The 16,328-nt window shown below is 45.7% G+C and overlaps 3 protein-coding genes across 7 annotated transcripts; 2 read left to right on the top strand and 1 right to left on the bottom strand.

The window, feature by feature from the left end:
• The first annotated feature begins 1,148 nt into the window (after positions 1 to 1,148).
• chchd2 (coiled-coil-helix-coiled-coil-helix domain containing 2) lies at positions 1,149 to 3,142 on the top strand. Of its 2 annotated transcripts, none has more exons than XM_066696243.1 (4): positions 1,149 to 1,311; positions 1,895 to 2,138; positions 2,388 to 2,550; positions 2,808 to 3,142. In XM_066696243.1, exons 1-4 carry the CDS (start codon positions 1,262 to 1,264, stop codon positions 2,816 to 2,818), a joined length of 468 nt encoding a protein of 155 aa, XP_066552340.1. In that variant the 5' UTR covers positions 1,149 to 1,261; the 3' UTR covers positions 2,819 to 3,142. The 2 variants fall into 2 exon arrangements, with proteins under 2 accessions (XP_066552340.1, XP_066552339.1); XM_066696242.1 differs by having other exon boundaries at positions 1,892 to 2,138.
• A 276-nt stretch (positions 3,143 to 3,418) lies between these two features.
• Positions 3,419 to 12,837, top strand: phkg1b (phosphorylase kinase, gamma 1b (muscle)). Of its 2 annotated transcripts, XM_066695201.1 has the most exons (10): positions 3,419 to 3,619; positions 4,824 to 4,950; positions 6,446 to 6,621; positions 7,126 to 7,180; positions 8,246 to 8,311; positions 8,759 to 8,922; positions 9,907 to 9,997; positions 10,209 to 10,362; positions 10,624 to 10,749; positions 10,976 to 12,837. In XM_066695201.1, the coding sequence occupies exons 2-10, from the start codon at positions 4,868 to 4,870 to the stop codon at positions 11,237 to 11,239; spliced, it is 1,179 nt and encodes a 392-aa protein (XP_066551298.1). In that variant the 5' UTR covers positions 3,419 to 3,619; positions 4,824 to 4,867; the 3' UTR covers positions 11,240 to 12,837. The 2 variants fall into 2 exon arrangements, with proteins under 2 accessions (XP_066551298.1, XP_066551299.1); XM_066695202.1 differs by lacking the exons at positions 3,419 to 3,619; positions 4,824 to 4,950 and adding an exon at positions 6,218 to 6,363.
• A 271-nt stretch (positions 12,838 to 13,108) lies between these two features.
• Positions 13,109 to 15,957, bottom strand: sumf2 (sulfatase modifying factor 2). Of its 3 annotated transcripts, none has more exons than XM_066695204.1 (9): positions 15,710 to 15,957; positions 15,331 to 15,549; positions 15,022 to 15,136; positions 14,835 to 14,879; positions 14,444 to 14,594; positions 14,055 to 14,110; positions 13,754 to 13,838; positions 13,491 to 13,632; positions 13,109 to 13,380 (listed from the first exon to the last, which is right to left on the bottom strand). In XM_066695204.1, exons 2-9 carry the CDS (start codon positions 15,465 to 15,467, stop codon positions 13,287 to 13,289), a joined length of 825 nt encoding a protein of 274 aa, XP_066551301.1. In that variant the 5' UTR covers positions 15,468 to 15,549; positions 15,710 to 15,957; the 3' UTR covers positions 13,109 to 13,286. The 3 variants fall into 3 exon arrangements, with proteins under 3 accessions (XP_066551301.1, XP_066551300.1, XP_066551302.1); XM_066695203.1 differs by having other exon boundaries at positions 15,331 to 15,475; XM_066695205.1 differs by lacking the exon at positions 15,710 to 15,957 and having other exon boundaries at positions 15,396 to 15,472.
• Positions 15,958 to 16,328: the final 371 nt, after the last annotated feature.

Genomic DNA, 16,328 nt, shown 5'->3' with positions numbered 1-16,328 from the left:
AATGTATCTAGCCGAGCCACTAGCTCGCATTCATTTGAAATTCAAGATCCGCAAGCTCCTTCTCAAAGATTTGTTTTAAGTAACATACGTTTTCTGAATTATGACAATGCATAACTTAAATTGATTCCTGATACTGCAGCAGAAAGATTTCAACATTTCCTGAAGCGAAACGCCGACGGACAATAGACAGGATTTGTGAAACATGAATGTGCCTAACTTTAAACTAAAGCAAATGCATGTGTGGAATAGAGTGCCCTCAGGCGGTACAGAGAGGCACAAGCGCCGTGCATTCATCCATACACACATAAATTGATATTCATACATTATCCAAAATACAATTTTCCTTTCTATATATATATATATATATATATATATATATATATATATATATATATATATATATATATATATATATATAGAGAGAGAGAGAGAGAGAGAGAATTTCAAATACAACTAGAATGTTGTATGCATTTGTCAGTACGTTTTACATCATATTTAATATGTTATTTTGTATGGTAATATGCAGTATATATTTTAAATAAATACAACAATGAATGAAAATATATCTGTAAAGTCCTAGAACCGCATCTCTGAGCACAGCCCAGCACAGAGAGTACAGTACACAGAGAGAGGCGGGTGGCGGTACAAACTCAAATTGTTGCTGTACACGCACACTTCAAATGCCAACTGATAGCGGTGTTGTAGTCGTGGAGTGCAGGTTAGTAGCAGAAGTATGTCAGTCTCAATGATAGTACGTAATTAGAAGTATGTGTATGTCTGAAGCAGAGATAATACAGAAGTATGCAACACTACAGTACAGTATATTCTACTACTACATTACACTCCACTATACTATTACACTAATTTACCATATAATACTACAAACCCGAACTGAACTGATCATACACTGGACAAGACCCCCCAAGACTAATTAATCCGTTTTTAAGTAATATAGCCATATGCAAAGAGGTTTTAGGGGAGCCAGAAATGTCTTACTATAGCCTCAAACGGTCCTGAATGTTACATGAGTGAATAAGTGCATCCAATGTAGTTACTTCAAGGAAACGTTACTGTATAGGGATCTTCTACCCGGGCTGTGATTGGCGGCTGAAACACAGGAAGTCACGGACACGTCACACGGCGGAAAGTTCCGGATTAGTATCAACACGGCGAAGGTCGAGCGCAGTCGCCACAGCGGAGAAGGACGAGGAAACACCGGCGTCGTTTCGTTTTTATTTAGTCTTTCACTCTCAAGGAAAAAATGCCCAGAGGAAGCAGAAGCAGGGTGTCCAGGGTGGCGCCTCCGGCCCGGTAAGAGCGGAGGGAGGAAAGCATGAGCACAGAATTGCAGATGTTTGTATAGGATGGTTAGTGTGGGACAGGCCTGCCACACGCCGGGCTGACGTCCCTGTCAAAGTCCAGCACTTACGAGCAGCACGTCTCCTGAGCGTGTGTCGTGATGAGAGCGCAGACTGTAGTATTTTAAAACGTGTACTTTATAAAAGCCGCAGATGCTGAGAAACGTGTGATTTACCGGCGCCTGCTTGTGTAAGGATGCAGGTTTTGAATGCAGTCAACGGCGCATGCGTTGATTTGATGTGAGTGACGTAACTGGGATGCAACAGTATGATTACAGTTAATTACCGTTAATTAAAACAAAGAATCGAGTCTGTATTCCTGTATTAACCACGCAGAAGACCTTAGGTTTGGTTAGACATGTCAGGGGTGAAACACCAAACTTTTATATAGTTACAATATAATATATCTTGTAAATAAACTAATAAAATAATAATGTAAAGAGAGGTCACTTCAATGTCCTGCAAGTTCTGGCATTGCTGTGTATTATTAGACACTAAAAAGGCCTGTCTCTCTTTCTCTCTCTTTTTTACAGCAGGGCATCACCCCCGCCGATGGCCAGGGCTGCCCCCCAGGCCCCGGTGCCCGCCCACCCACCTCCCTCGGCGATGGCCGCCCCCGCAACGGCGCCCCGGCAGCCCGGCATGTTTGCTCAGATGGCGACCACGGCAGCCGGGGTGGCGGTGGGCTCGGCCGTGGGGCACACGATCGGCCATGCCATGACGGGGGGCTTTGGGGGCGGCGGGGCGGCCGAGCCGGCACAGGCTGACGTCACATACCAGGTATGGGCCGAGTGTGTGGCTGATCCTCATTGTAGAGCGTGTGTGGCGTGTGTGTCTGTCAGAGTGTGTTTGTTGGCACACACACACACACACAATGTAAATCTGTTAGACTTAGAGGCCTTGCCGAGTGGCAGCTAATCTTGGATTTAACCCTGTTGTAACCCTGGATGAGGCGGCTTTTGTCCAGGTGGTTTACGAGGGTGAGAGAGAGTGGCTTGACCCTAACAGGTGTTGTGTCCCCGTCCCCAGGAGCCCCTGCCCGCGGCTCAGCCCATGTACCAGCAGCAGCAGCAGCAGAGGAACCCGTGCGAGTACGAGCTGAGACAGTTCATCGACTGCGCGCAGAACCAGAGCGACCTGAAGTTGTGCGAGGGCTTCAGCGAGGTGCTCAAGCAGTGCAAGTTCTCCAACGGTAAGGGACGGCGCTTGCTGTGCCGAGGGGGTGAGGGGGTGGTGGGGGGCAGGGATGAGGTTTTCATGAGAGCAGGAGATGGGGATTGACTGAGGACAGAGACGTGTGAGGCAGGGAAGTGCAGTTACAGTGTGTGAGCTCTAGAGATCAGTGCCCAGCAGAAAGAGAACAAAATGGAAAATTGACAGTAGCGTAATATAAAACTTTTTGCAGAAAGAAAAGCTGTTTTTTAACCAAATCCTTTCTTCTTCTTCCAGGAATGGCATGAACATCTGGAGCAGGAAAAGGCATCTGAAAGGGTTTAAATGATACGAAGCATGTCTGACGCGCAGTGAATAGTTAATTTAGGTGACGCTATTCTCCTGTAGGCTGCTTTCCATCGGGCATGTGATTCAACTTATTTAACTTCCTAGGTGGAAATGTGTCTGAAATGGGAGGCACTTCCTTTTAAGAATAACGGAGGGGAAATCGTTGTTTTCAGTTTTGATTTGTCTGGAGATGCAGAGATGTCATGAAGAATGTGCTTGTGGACTTTATTTTCCCGGTGAAAGCTTTTATTTTTGAATCAAAATAAAAATCTCCCATAACTTTGTCACTCTCTTGTGTCCGTTTGTGCAACATTGATGTATTGAAATTGTCATGTCATGAGATCACGGAAAGTCTGTATTTAATTCATGATGGTGTATAAATGATGTCTTGAGCGTCACTCGGATGGTCCTCTGACGCTCGCCACTGCCGGGATGCATGTTTGTCTGACACGGCCGCCAGGTGGCGCTGCAGCGGAGTGTGTGTCGGGTCAGCGGCGGGTTACCCTGTCCCACACGCCGTGCCTCGGGCAGTATGCGGGCGGGGTGCGCTTGCGTGTCTGGTTGCGGCTGCAGCGGGGGTTATTTTTGGCTCTTGTCAATCGAGGCTCGTCCCTCTCGGTGCACAAAGGGCAAATCATTCCTCCCCGACAGGAGCCCAGATCGCACAGTTTCAGGACTGTTTGTGTATGGTGTCAGATACTTACTGGTGCGGGCTGGGATGCAGGACTGAGCCGGAGAGCGGGACTGGTTTTAAGGACATGGTGAGTGAGCCGGCACTGGGAGATGAGCTGCTAAATGTTATCTGGTGTGAAGGGAGAGGCTGGGAAAGGTCAAGTGAGCGATCCTCTGCTCATGACTGCGGGAGTGATTGCTTGTGCAGTGCATGGTATAGTTACGATTTTATAGCTGCTTTTTTGTTTAGAAAATCAATAAGTGCTGGATATCTAAAACGTGCTTGACATGCGTTTTGAATCCCCTTACTATGAACCATTATTACAAAGTAACGGTGCCTGTTTTAAGATGTTTATCTGCTCACATCGTTCACCTGCAGTCCAGTGAACAGAAACTGAGCATGAAATACATGAACATGACTTGTATCACAGGAGAGACACGGTTTTTTAAATGATCCTTGTTATTGAAATAGATCACGTGTCCTTGAAAAGCAATTAACGCTGAAAACGGTTAATTGCATCTTCTGCGCAGGTCTGGGACAGTCCGCTCAGACTCACACTGTCATCGCACTAATGTCAAGTTCATAAGATATTGCACTTTCCAGTTCATCCATCGCAGTTAATGGCGACCTTTCCTGTCTGGAAATCGCATAAAAACGCCTATCAAATGTAGTCAGTAATTGTGATTGATGGATGAATAGGAAAGTGCAATTACTTTCTAATAATAAGTATGCAGCTGCAATGTCTGCATATCGACTATACTAATAAATACAAAATAAAATACCGAAAATGTCCGTGCAATGATTTGTACTTCCGTTTTAATAGGCAAGACTTCATACGAATAACACATTCAAATATTATCCTGACTGTTAATGCCTGCAGGCGGCGCTCTTTCCGCAGCGGTGACTGAATCCCACTGCTACACAAAGCTCCTACATCTTCCTATATCATCTGCTGCTTTAACCCCTATAGAACCCAATGTTTAGGTTAACTGGCTGGACAAAATGAATGTACAATGTTACCCTAGTTTCCTAAGGGTTATAATATATATTATGTATACAATTAGGGCTTTCCCTACATCAGAGACTATTAGAAGACAACAGGAATGGTTGAACTGGGGGGAAGAAAGTGTGAACTGAAGTTTTTAAACATCCAATGTAGCCTGAGTCTCCAACCCTGGTCCTGGTAAGACAACAGTGCTAGACTTAAATCACGGCCACCCCCATGCCTGCCCACCCACCCTGCTGTCTATTGCCTTGGTCTGACCCTAAGCTCTTCTCGTTCCAAACCGCAGCTGCCCGTTCGAATCCCATAACCCCGGGAACTACGTAACACAGGATGACGAAGGAGGAGGAGATCCCAGACTGGGTGGGGGCGAAGGAGTTCTATGACAAATATGACCCCAAGGAGATCCTGGGAAGGTAAGCGTGTCCGCGCTCCTCCTGTGGTCAACTTCTGCAAGGACCGCTTGTGGTGGGGCTTGGGCTGGACACACAGGTTGCAGGTTCTCAATTGGTGAAGATAAATGCGTATTTAATTCAATAATATAACCATCTCAGAGACTATGTTGCTTCTATGGTCGGTGGTCTGTGGTTCTCAAGGCTTTACAGGTAATTATAGATGATGTTACAAATATGTGGACAAGCAGAACCTGTCCAAGGACCTTTGAACTGGTGGCTGTAAAGTATATTGCATTAATGTAGCAGTATGTAAAGTATCTACATGTATGCTTTACATCCACAGCTTTGCATAGTCCAGAAAGTCAGTCTACCCCACACTGCATAACTGTGCAGTCCTGTGACACTGGACAACGCCTTCCTGTTGTTGTTATCTCAAGGCTGCCCAGTTTATGACACCAGCGCTCTGAATGAAATCGATCATTAACTATTTCTGGAAGTCGTCTGAACACAGAGATCTACTGCTGATTTACGTAACAGGGACACAGGAAAACAAGTTCCTCTGACAAACCAGAAACGCACAACTTTAACATCACATGCAAGCCAGCATCCAGATAGGCAGGGAGGTGGCGCTGGGCGATACCCTATGAGCTCACAGTGACCGCTGAGTGTGTTGTTTTTCAGAGAGCTTGCCAGGAAAACAGAACCTTCCCCGTCATCCCAAAACATTGCATTATCTGTCCATTCCTTTGTTACACAGGTTGTCTGTTATGTAATCCAGCTACTCTACATCCTCGCTCTGTCCTTGTGATGTGTAACTGTAGGACTGGTAAACATGTTTCCTCAGACCCTTTATACAATAGTGAAACAGTGACACCACCGTTCCACACACTGTGACCCGAGTGGCAATGTGGACTGTGTGCCGGAGAAGGGTAATGATTGGCCGGCCAATAACGTCATTACATAATCCCCCACCCAAGTCTGTTGTTCTTACTTTTCCTCCAAGAACATCCCGTCCTTCTCCCGAGTCCTGAGACGTCTCCCAGCGGATGTTTTTCACAATGCGTACTGAATATTCAAGAGGTGCAAAACAAAAGTGTCACAATGTGGGGTCAGCAGATTGGGCCTCTGCCTGGAAGGAACCCTCCTTGGAGAAATGGAGATGTGTGTTATTAGGTTCCCTGGCCAATCAGAGGCGTGCAGTGGCCCGGGGCGTATGAATGAGTGAGCTATTACTCTGGGGGGGGAAAGGGGGAGGCGTGTTGCTGCATGTGCTTATCAGGGGTGTTTGTTCTCTGTCAGAGTTACTAGCCCACATACATCAACAACACGGTGGCACTCGCACACAGCAGGCACAAGTCTGGCGTGCGTTTGAGGAACGGGGGGCTTTGCTAAAGAGCTTTTTGTATCAGGACTGAAAATTGCCATCCACTGCAGGTAAGTCTGAAACTCCTAATCTGTCAAAGACTCTTGAGGTCAGCTCTTCAGGACGCTCACCTCAACGCTTGTGTGTCGCCAGGGGTGTGAGCAGCGTTGTGCGCCGCTGTATACACAAGCTCAGCAGCCAGGACTACGCGGTGAAGATCATAGACATCGCATCAGAGAAGATGTCCCCCCACGAGGTCCAGGAGATCCGGGAGTCCACGGCCAAAGAGATCGAGATCCTGAAGATGGTCTACGGCCAAGATAACATCAGTAAGTGACGCGAAAAAGCTGTGCTGGTGAGAATTGTCTAGTTGAAGACCTAGATTTGTGTCTCAGAATCAGGCTTCAAATACAGGTCCTGTTTATTGGATTCCCACAAGAACAGTGGTTCAATAAGACCATTGATTGTAGGGCTGTTTCAGGTCTTTGGGTCAATAGTCAAAATCCTGGCTGTTGGGATCTTTGCCCCTACATTGTGTAACTTTGTCTAATCCTTTCACAGACCGAGATGCACTTTTCTAAAAACCTTTTTCATTCGTGCGATTGTCAGCTAAGCAAATCAACCCGTGAATGTTTCATGTTATGTAATATTCTTAACCTTTGTTTTCTACATTGTAATTATTATTCTAGTAATTCAATTATATCTTTGAGCCTTTCTGTCTACTGGAATCATTACTAGCTGACAAGAGTAAGCTCATTATTTATGGAATATAATGGTGTGCAAACAGTAACTCTGCTTGGGACATTCATTATTTCTACCCTCCTTCTTCGCAGTCCAGCTGAAAGATTGTTTTGAGTCCAAGGCCTTCTTTTTCCTGGTGTTTGACTTGTAAGTACCCCAGCCTCCTCCCCACCTCTCTCGGATCACTCCCTGTTATTTCCGTTTTACAGAACATACACAATCTGATGTTTCACAAGCCACCAGCTCTGTCAGAAACATGTCAGCCCTAATCACGATGATAAAACTCCAAGAATGGACAGAGTGTTATTATTGCACATATAATGTCTGAGGGCAATATGAATATTAATCTGTCCCAGTCAACCAGTCAAGACAAAGTTAGATTAAGGATTTAGTCTCAATTGTTGGTTCCACTGGTTCAACTAACTAAACAATATTTGAAGAAAAAAAGGAACAATAACAGCACAATCAAATCCTTTGACCTCAGACTTGATTAAGTTCCTCTAGATTGTGAACAGCTTTTGTTGAGTCATTTAAAACATAAAAAAAGCTCTTTACAACTCTTCAAACAAGGCTTGGCTCCTGACCCCAGTCCAAACGCCAGGCCCTGCCAATCCGTGTTTGCTGGGGTACGCTGGGTACAGTGTTATGAAAGGAGTGCTGACACCTTCTCAGTCCGAGAATAGCTCTCGTGCTCCCCGGGCAGTGCAGCCTTGGCATTTCTTCAGCACAAACAGATCCGGTTTCAGTTTCTCGGGATCTCCTGCTTTCACAGCCTCCCTTCTGTACAGACCCGGGTTTTAAAGGCTGTCCCTTTCAGAATATAACTGTGCTGTGTGCAATATAATATATATATATAATTTGTTTTTCACATTTTGAACACCTTTGCCGAGTTATGCGTATATGTTTTTACTTCTGTACAATGTGGATTACTATAATTATGTTATTTGTTATTTTTGTGCTGGTTCATTCCATTAACACATTAAGGGAAAAGGGATACTGATTATTGTTTTATGTAAGATAATGGTGATTTTTAACAACAATCCAGTACGCCCACCCCCAAAAAATACATACATAAATTAAACATGAATAAATAAATAGAAGTCACAGTTCCTTTTGCCTGTGGAAAAATAAAAAAGAAAGAAAAGAAGCACAAAAAAGCACGGTGTCGGGAATGTTTATTCTATAACCCATACTGTGTTTTAATCCCAACAGAATGAAGAAAGGAGAACTCTTTGATTACCTCACTGAAAAAGTAACTTTAAGCGAGAAGGAAACCAGGTCAGGTTGCATTTTGTATTGTTGTGTTCATAAGATTAATGCATAACTCATAGACCTGGTAAAGTCTAGCAGGTACAGGGCTGATAGAGTTAAAGGGATTCATAGACATCTCCTAATTAGTATTGGGACCTTTCCCTGTGCCTGTAATGTTGCCGTGCCGTCGTCAGGCAGGAAAACGCTAGAAAGGACCCGGTCAAGTGGAAAATGTAGAAATAGCCTGATTGAACGATCCTGTCAGTGTGGGCTCAGACTCATTGGCAGGCGAAGTGCGGCTTTTGCTTTCTTAAGGCAAAAACAAGACGCCAAAAACCACAGTACCTCACCTAACAGTACAGTACCTAACTCAGCGGCATCGAGGAATAACGAAAATAAATTATTCAGAAATTACCCCTCCCTCCTTAATAAACGAACAAAATGGTCTCTATACTTGTCCGTGTCCTTGTGTAGGAAGATCATGCGTGCCTTGCTGGAAGTGGTCCAGTTCCTGCATTCCAAGAACATCGTCCACCGGGACCTGAAGCCCGAGAACATCCTCCTGGACGACAACATGAACATCAAGCTGACCGACTTTGGGTTCTCCTGCCAGCTGCAGCCCGGCGAGAGGCTCAAAGGTGCGTGGGTCACGACAGGACAGAGATACGGGGCGGATCTCTGCTGACCCCGGGAGGCGCGTGCGGGTGTCGGTATTGTTTAATCCCCCGGGATTGATTGGCGATGCCGCAGTTGTTCTCCACGGAGAGGTGTTTATGAGCGGATGAGAACATTATGAAGGTTAAACCTGGTCTCGTCTGCCCAGCGCTCGGGAGTCACACTTGCATAAGGGGGTGACGGAGGAGAGTAGAAATACAGTTAACCATTGCAATTCAGATTCCCGGGGGAATGTTACCATGTGATATTGTCTTTCAGCCTTTACAGCATGTTGGATAACTACTAAAGAACAGATATGCTTGCTCACACTATAACATTTTGATGTATGGATCCAGGCTCTTGCTTCTAGGTTTACCAGGCCTACAGAGGATGCTTTTATCTCCTTCAGGGCGTTGAGATGTTCTGTGTGGATCAGCTCCATGCTGCTCTGTCTCCATCTCCGGGTCAGGCCAGCAGAGGCCAGTGTAGAACAAGCCTAGCGAGGCAGAGTTGTTCCTAAATTAATAAGAGCCAGCTGCTCAGCCCCTCGGCGCCGGGGGGCTCTCATGATAGGGTATCCTCGTTGAGCTTGGTTCATCTGACAAAGGTTAAGGCGCAAGAGGACACCGTAGCAGGGTCTTCTCTGGCACGGGGCTGGTGGAGCTATTTACTGGCTCTGGGTCAGCGGGAGGGGGTTGTGACCTTTCGAGAGAAGGACACTGTGTTTTTTCTTTGAAGAAGACGAGATCTGAGCTTCAATATGTATCTGTGTAAATACCACACAAGGTGGGTCATCAGTTGTACAGTGAATCGAGGCCCTTTACCCTTTGGTTAATGGTTAATTATAGCTTCCAGACTGCTTTATTTCATTAGAGAAATTAATAAATTATTAAACTGGGGCAGTATAGGTTAGTATATTTTTTTGAAGAGCTCAAACGAGGCACATGAATTGCATCTTCCTTCTGCAGAAATCTGTGGCACACCTGGCTACCTGGCTCCCGAAATCATACAGTGCTCCATGGACCAGGACCACCCAGGATACGGACTAGAAGTCGATCTGTGAGTCTCCACGCTGCGCAGGACAGACATTATAGTCAAGGATGGGAAATATTTTGATTCGATTCTGCAACTCACGATCTTAGGATTGATACAGCAATTTCTTCAAGTGCGTTAACAGTAGCTTGTCTAGTTATCGATGGGCACGCGGGGAAGACAATTCCGTGCAGCTCTCCCCCTGTCCTGACACGTTCCCTTTCCCGTCCTCTCCCAGCTGGAGCTCGGGGGTCATCATGTACACGCTGCTGGCAGGATCCCCCCCCTTCTGGCACCGGAAGCAGATGCTGATGCTCCGCATGATCCTGAGCGGCAGCTATGACTACAGCTCCCCGGAGTGGGAAGACCGCTCGGACACAGTCAAGGATCTGGTAGGTGTGCAGGCCCGGAGTGGGGGGCTTCCCTTCGCCCAAGCTGGAGAACATCTCAGACAGGAGAACGTTGTCTTGAAAGCGGCACGTTGTCGAAATGCTTCCACAGGCTGTTCTCAGACCCGAGGGATACAAAATGAGGGCCACACGAGTTCCTCTCGCCCAAGGATGCACCTCAATCCAAATTACCCCTAGAGCCTATATCAATGGCTTCCTGACTTGACTGATCACCAGACAAACTCTCTCCTCTTCTCTTCACAGATTTCTCGGCTGCTGGTGGTCGACCCAGAGAAGAGGTACACGGCGACCGAGGCCCTGGCGCACCCCTTCTTCCAGCAGTATGTCGTACAGGAAGTCCGTCTCCTCAGTCCTTACAGGAAGTTCAAGGTAACGTCCACATTAGAGGGCAGTAGATGTTTCGGCTGTGTGGACAGTGTCAGTTGCCATTGGTCGGAAAAGTTACCTTATTAGGCAGCAACATCTGCACAATCGAGTCCTCTGTGTTCCCGTTCTCCCTCAAAAGAGCCCCTTTATGATTTTTCTTGATAAATCTTTAATTAATCTCTGCACGATCCGGACACAAAGTCACCGTTTTGTGTTGTTTTTGCCGCAGGTCATCTGCATGACTGTGCTGGCCAGCGTCCGGATTTACTACCAGTACCGGCGCGCAAAGCCCGTCACCAAGGAGGTCGTCACCCGAGATCCCTACGCCCTCAAGCCCATCCGCAAGCTGATCGACGCCTGCGCTTTCAAGATCTACGGACACTGGGTGAAGAAGGGCCAGACTCAGAACCGGGCGGCCCTGTTCGAGAACACGCCCAAGGCTGTGCTCCTCTCGCTGGCCGCCGAGGCAGACGACACGCTGGCTTTTCAGTAAAGAAACACACAAATGATTTGAGTGGAATCGCAGTGCTTCAGCCAGTGCGTCCCCCGAAGGTCTTATTTCAGCACAAAACAGGAGGTGGAAGTCAGTGGCCGAGGGTCCGAGAGCCTAGAGAACTGTAGAAGGATGGCAGGCCATAATGTTCAGTATTGACTTCTTTGTTCAAGCGCTAGAGGTGGCCTCTTTCTGGTTTTATTTCACAACTGTTCCTCATTGAACAGTAAGGAAATTTTTTTTTGAACGAAGCACCTAACAGTTTAATATCATTTTCAATGCAGCCTGACTTTGGCAAGTAACGAATGCACCCGTGTGCGTATTCCCGTGCGTATCACTCTGCCTGTGCCCGACCTAACGCAACGTTCATAGCGGCTTCTGCTGAAAAAACTGCAATTAACCTGTATACTTGAATTAGCAAGGAGTGAAATGTTCAGTGCCTTATGTATTTTGAGACATTTTGTGTGTGGGTTTGATTTTATTATCTTCAGACTTCTTAATAGGTATGCAGAAGGAATTACAGCGAGTTTAAACATGTATTATTGTACAATAACTATTTTCTTTAGACGATAAATGTAAAAGTATAGGAAAAGCAAAAAGGGAGTTTGAATCTTACGTACTGAAATTGCATGAATAATGAGATACTCCGGTGCAACTTACTCACTGGAACATGTAAATTAACAGGACCTTAGAAAAGCCATAGGATTCAGTCAATGGACAGAATTTCCCCAACAGTGAGATTATGCTGCTTTTAAGATCATGGATCATGGAACAACTTTCCAATCTGAAGTGAAAATGTTCACCCTGTCTTATAGAGGTTCTCTCTCTGGGTTACTACTCTCTAGTTTTCACACGCTTGTGCTTTTAAATTCCCCTTCTCTTTTTGCTAGGAGGAATTACAAGGCTTAATCCCCGACTTGATTTAACTACGTCAGATCCCTACTGCTTGTCAGGCAATTGTGTTTTGTGACATCAGTTTAGTTTTCCTGCTGTAACAGAACTTGCGATAACACTTAGTCCTAAGAAAATGGTCACCCTCTTTATGGATTTTAAAAAAATCCTGTGTTCACAAATGTTCTGTACTGGTTGGCTGTCTGTGGTCTTGAGGGATAAACACGTCCAGAATAAGCAACATGCGATGTCATAGAAGTCTAATTTCTGCACAAAATGACAGGAGAGGTTTATTCTAGCACTGTTTACCTATTTAATTACACACAATAGGTGCTTCGTATGAGCAGGGTTGTCTCTACTGGTGCAAGCACTTGACAGTTTGACCAAGCTTGAAGTAATATGCTAAGACATCAGAAAGCAACTCTATTTACAATGAGGTGTCAAGGTTTTTGGAAATGGTTTAAAAAAACACGAGCAAAGCTTCACAGTTGAACTCTCTTATCGGATTTGTATATGATAGCATTCAGGTTTCAGGTAACCATTTTCGAATCGATTAAAACATTTTCAAACTTGATCGAACAGGTGGAACACACTGTGACCTGCGAGGATACAGGCGTTGCTGTTTTGTATTTTAAACAGCGTATTTAAATATGTATATTTAAGAGTATGCTTGTTGTTTTGAGAAATAAAGCTGTATTTTAATATTCGTTATGAACAAATATCATGCTTCTCTGTGCCCATGTGAGGCCGTTACAACTAATTGTCCTGTTCAGTCCTGAGTGTTTTCTGTTTCTGTGCTGAAGGGAAGGTAAACAAGGGATTCTTTATTCTTTACTGAACTGTGAATAATGCAAACGTCTTTACACTCACATTAAAGGACGCTTCTCATTGTGTTTTTCCACATGAATGCATGAATAATTATTATGACAACAATTCAGTTATGAGCCCTTTAAACCCGAGAGAAAAACACAGTACTCGTTTAATGCAGCACTGGAGAAGATCAGCCAGCTTTAATTAAAAAAGTTCACATTGGATTAGTGGAAAACTCAAATGTAGGTAAGAAAAGTCTGTTTCCAATCTCCATAGGAGAGAAATACAGATCCCCACCGGTCAGGGGTGTCGTGGTTTCCCGTGTCCGTCGCTCAAGTCGCAGCTGCTACAGCTCCGTCTTGTGCTCGGTCACGTGATCAGGGCCGGCCACACAACGGAAGCCCAGGTTGTCAGACGCGGAGTCGGGTGTGTTTCCCATTCTGCCATTCCCAAGAGAAAACAAAACCGTGGACTGGTGTGACAGGGCAGCGGGGAAATCAGCTCCAACAAAAAACAAACCTATGGAGAAATTTTGAATTTGCAGCTGTACCTGGTGGTGACTCGTGCCCTGTGATTGGCCGAGCCGTCCGCAGTGTCGATCCAGGACGCCCCCCGCAACACGTACATGGTCTGTGCCCCGGGGAAGCGTGTCGCCGTCCACTCCCACACGTTCCCCAGCATGTCGTAGAGGCCTGGCGCGGAGAGACAGCAGGTTACACACCTGAACAGCAGCGTTGACCTGAGCATGACTGCTGTCTCATACTGAGGAATGTACAGCTAACTGATAGTAGAGGAAAGTCAGGAAAGGCGCACCATAGCTGTTCTGGGGAGGGAAGGCCTTGACGGGCGAGACACCGTGGTATCCGTCCTCCGCAGCATCCTGACCTGGAAATTCCCCCTGTAGAGAGAAACACAGGGTCTGGGGGTCAATTGCCACATACTGAGATGCTCTGAACAATATATTGAGAATTCAAATAAGGATTCAAGATAGATTTAAAAAAGGGGCAGTTTATTTTTGTAAATAGCTTTTAATCATTTAAGTACTTAAATTAGTACTATTAGGACTATTAGTAAATAATACACAGATAAAGCTCAACATAGAAGCCACTCTGACCTGCCAGAGGTTGGTGCGGTTCGCTTGAAACTTGTTTCCCCACGGGTATGTCCTGCCTGCAAATAAACAGTAAATATTGATCAACAGGAGGACATATCGGCTACAACAATAACCACAGTTTCCAACTTCCAGGGCTAATCCACCACTGCTGCTGTTCAAGCCGAGCCACAACCCATGAGGATTCATGAGGAAATTAAACTCCTTCGTTTCTCAAGACCAGCACACTTTGTTCCTTCACAGTGTTCGTTTCCACTGAAGCCATCGGGATGATCTGTAGTTGGAACGAACACCCGCAGATCCCTGTGGCTCTCCAGGGGCGGGAGTGGCCCTCACACGGCCAGACCTTCTTCATACACGTCGTCACGCGTGTTCACCGCTCATTCGCTCACCGTCGAGTCCCCCCCGGGCTGCGAACTCCCACTCCTCCTCGGACGGCAGCCTCTTCCCTCTCCACCGGCAGTAGGCCTGGGCGTCGTTCCAGCTGACCTGCACCACGGGCTGGTCCAGCCTGCTCTTTATACCCGACCCAGGACCCGCCGGCTGGAGGAGGGGACAAGCAAAGTGAATTAGAACAACCTAGACAATAATTCACTTCAAGATGTCAATCAAACCACTCCACAGAAACTAACCCCCCAAAAATCAAGTCATCAGGCACATCCCCTATACAACAGTTGGTGCTGGTTTTATGTAAATATATACACAATTTCTGCTGATTTAAAAATGAATTATTCAAAGTTTATATGATTAAGTCATATTATAAGGTGGAAAATAAATCCTTACCTGTCTCCAGAACACCTTTTCAATTGGTAACCACCAAGGGGCCGACTGTGGAAAACACAGACAGCTACTTCATGGAAGAAACCTAGCTTAACCAATCAAAATATTACTTGGAAATAACCTCAATATTACAATTACACTATGAGTCACACCTCAAAGTTGGAAAGAAAGAAAGAAAGAAAATACTCGCCTCAATCTTCTGGGTGACTTTGCTCTTCAGTTCCTCTGAAACAAAATCCTGGAAAACAAAACTCCAGCCGAAATGTTCCGCCTCCGTCCTGTACTTCTGCTCCCTGACAAACTCTCTGCAGATACACACACACGACAACAATACAGTGTGGGTTCACAACGTGTACCATGACATGCATGATTTAATACTGTATGAAAGCCATGCACATGCCATGCACACGATATTCAATAGGATGCAAAGTCTAAAACAGAAAAGCAAATCATCTTTAATTCTGAATTGAAGTTGTTGCAAATTGTGTATCCCCCCCACCTGAAGTCTGCATTAGTAACGGGGTACTGATCAATGGCAAAGGGGCCGACTGCCACCTCCCTCACCGGCGACTCCCCGTCCCTGCCATCGGCCGCGCTGGTGCCCATGGAGAACTGCCCTCCGGGGAGCCGCACCATGACGGCATCTGCAAAGCAACCAGCTTCAACTTCATTCAGGGCTTTTATCCCACAGCACCCATCTGGCCATCCCCACTGCGTGCTGGTGCACAGTCAAAATAGAGGAAACAGTCAAATTACAATAAGTCTATATTTGGTGCAAAACAAAATAAGTATTTGGTGTATACGTTGCAACTCCACGCATTATATAAATGCACCAAATAAGAGCAATTAACATAAAGAAACGACTCGACAAGACAAACCTGTGGAGGTGCTGGATGCCACAAGAACTGAAGGCAGCAAGAGTGCAATGTGTAAGAGTCGCATTATCGAACTGAAATATAAACTATTTGATTGCAAAAACTATAACACAATGTCTAACGGTGGGAGAAGAAGAAATATATTGCGGGCGTAGCGGTTCTGCGGTATGAAATCGCTTCCAAATCATGGCAACACCAACATCGCTGCACGTTAGAGGAAGCTGTCAGTCTCCTCTACACTATCTACTTCCGGGTGGGAGAACACGTGATGGTGACGTAACTCCGCGCAGGGATCGCAGACCTAAAATGGCCAAACCTACTGGTGGGAGTAACGAGTATGGTTGGTGCCGATTTATTTATCTCTGATGAGCATCTCAGTACTGAAGTCAATTATGGAAACCAAATTTGTTAAGAATGTTAAAAGCTCTGATTTGTATATGCATGCATTAATACATACATAAATATGCAAGTCACCTTTTAACAAGTTTGCTGGCACAGTAGAAGCTCTGCCTCAGCCAGGACAACTTAGTTTCTCCCCTAAAGTGTGCAGAGCTGTAGAAAATCCATGGGTTTGTTACTATAAGGTGATTAAACATGTAGAAGTGGCAGATTTGTGCATTAA

This window comes from Amia ocellicauda, chromosome 22 (assembly GCF_036373705.1).
Source record: "Amia ocellicauda isolate fAmiCal2 chromosome 22, fAmiCal2.hap1, whole genome shotgun sequence".
NCBI lineage: Eukaryota > Metazoa > Chordata > Actinopteri > Amiiformes > Amiidae > Amia > Amia ocellicauda.
Note: the sequence above shows the minus strand (reverse complement) of the source record. Positions and strands in the feature narration are given on the sequence as shown.